Here is a 1,370-nt window from a genome sequence, read left to right on the forward strand (position 1 = left end):
ATTTTTTTTTTTTTTTTTTTAAGAAGTAAATACTATTTAGCAAAGACACTTTATCAATGATTCCACAAAAATATTAAGCAGCACAACGTTTTTCAGCACTGATAATAATAAGAAATGAGTCTTGATCAGCAAATCAGCATATCAGAATGATTTCTGAAGGATCATGTGACACTGAAGACTAGCGTAATGATGCTGAAAATTCAGCTTTGTATCACAGGAATAAATTACATTTTAAAATATATTAAAATAGAACACAGTTATTTTAAATCATAATATAATATAAAAATACATATAGTAATATTTTTGATTCAATAAAATATTACAGTCCCCGAACTTTTGTGTGTGTGTGCATATATATATATATGAACCAACAACTAGCATACAGAATATTGAGTCAGTCCGAAACAAAATGATATATTATAAACTCTTTACAGAAAGGATACAATTTCTGGATGAGGTCGTAGGCATGCCGATAGTTCTGTGTCAGGAAGCACAGCGACACAGTGGCCACTGGATTGTGACACCAAGAGCGATAGAGGCAGCAGAAAAGAGCACAGCTTTCCTGATGTGTAGAAAGTAGAAACATAAACCAATGATAATGAGCACTGACACAAAACCTCAAGTAGAAACAATCAGACTGGATTTTATGAGTCTGTTTTAAAATGCCTAGTCCTCAAAGCAGATGTCACCTGTGTGCGCAAGTCCTTGAGCTGGTTCCGCAGCTGGAACAGTTCGGCCGAGGTAAGCAGAATAGTGTTAAGTGTCTGCACCATGGTGGAGGCAAACTTCAGATCTTCCTCCTTGAGTAGGATGTCTGCCATAGAGTGAAATATGTTCTCCGCATGCAGGAGGAGACACAGCTGCCTGTTGGGAAGTAGACAAATCTTACTGACAAAATCTGTTGAAAGGATAGTGGTATACTCAGATTTACTTGGACTACTACAATTGTCCTGGGTTTAAACCTTTGAGGCTGGATGGTTTTACCTGATAATGAAGGCCCCTCTCATTTCTAGAAGCTTCCTCTCTAAACTGAAGCGCTTGAGCAAATTAATCATGAACTTGTAGAAGTATGAATTCATGCTGGGAGTGGAGGGAGATAAATCTGTCACCTTAGAACCTGTCAAATAAAAAGTCCTTGTTTGATTTCATGTTCACAAATCACAACAGTTTGGTATTAATCTGCTTTAATCATATAAACAGACAAAAAGAGGACCAGGAATTGGTTACCAGAGGCGGACAAAGTACTCAACTCCATTACTTGAGTGAAAGTACAGATACTGCTGGTCAAATATTACTCCATTACAAGTAAAAGTTGTAAAGACAGATTTTTACTTAAGTAAAAGTACAGAAGTACTTGCTTGTGAAAGTAC

At 36.5% G+C, this 1,370-nt stretch overlaps 1 protein-coding gene across 1 annotated transcript in view; it reads right to left on the reverse strand.

The window, feature by feature from the left end:
- Positions 1–1,370, reverse strand: part of LOC107707462 (protein VAC14 homolog) — a 10,625-nt gene that overhangs the window by 1,862 nt on the left and 7,393 nt on the right. The window contains exons 14-16 of the mRNA XM_016511472.1: positions 985–1,117; positions 690–864; positions 444–562 (exon numbers count right to left, since the gene is read on the reverse strand). Of these exons, the coding sequence (XP_016366958.1) occupies positions 444–562; positions 690–864; positions 985–1,117 (427 nt within the window). The remainder of the gene's footprint in view (positions 1–443; positions 563–689; positions 865–984; positions 1,118–1,370) is intronic.

This window comes from Sinocyclocheilus rhinocerous, unplaced genomic scaffold, assembly GCF_001515625.1.
Source record: "Sinocyclocheilus rhinocerous isolate Xijiao unplaced genomic scaffold, SAMN03320098_v1.1 scaffold534, whole genome shotgun sequence".
Taxonomy (NCBI): Eukaryota; Metazoa; Chordata; class Actinopteri; order Cypriniformes; family Cyprinidae; genus Sinocyclocheilus; species Sinocyclocheilus rhinocerous.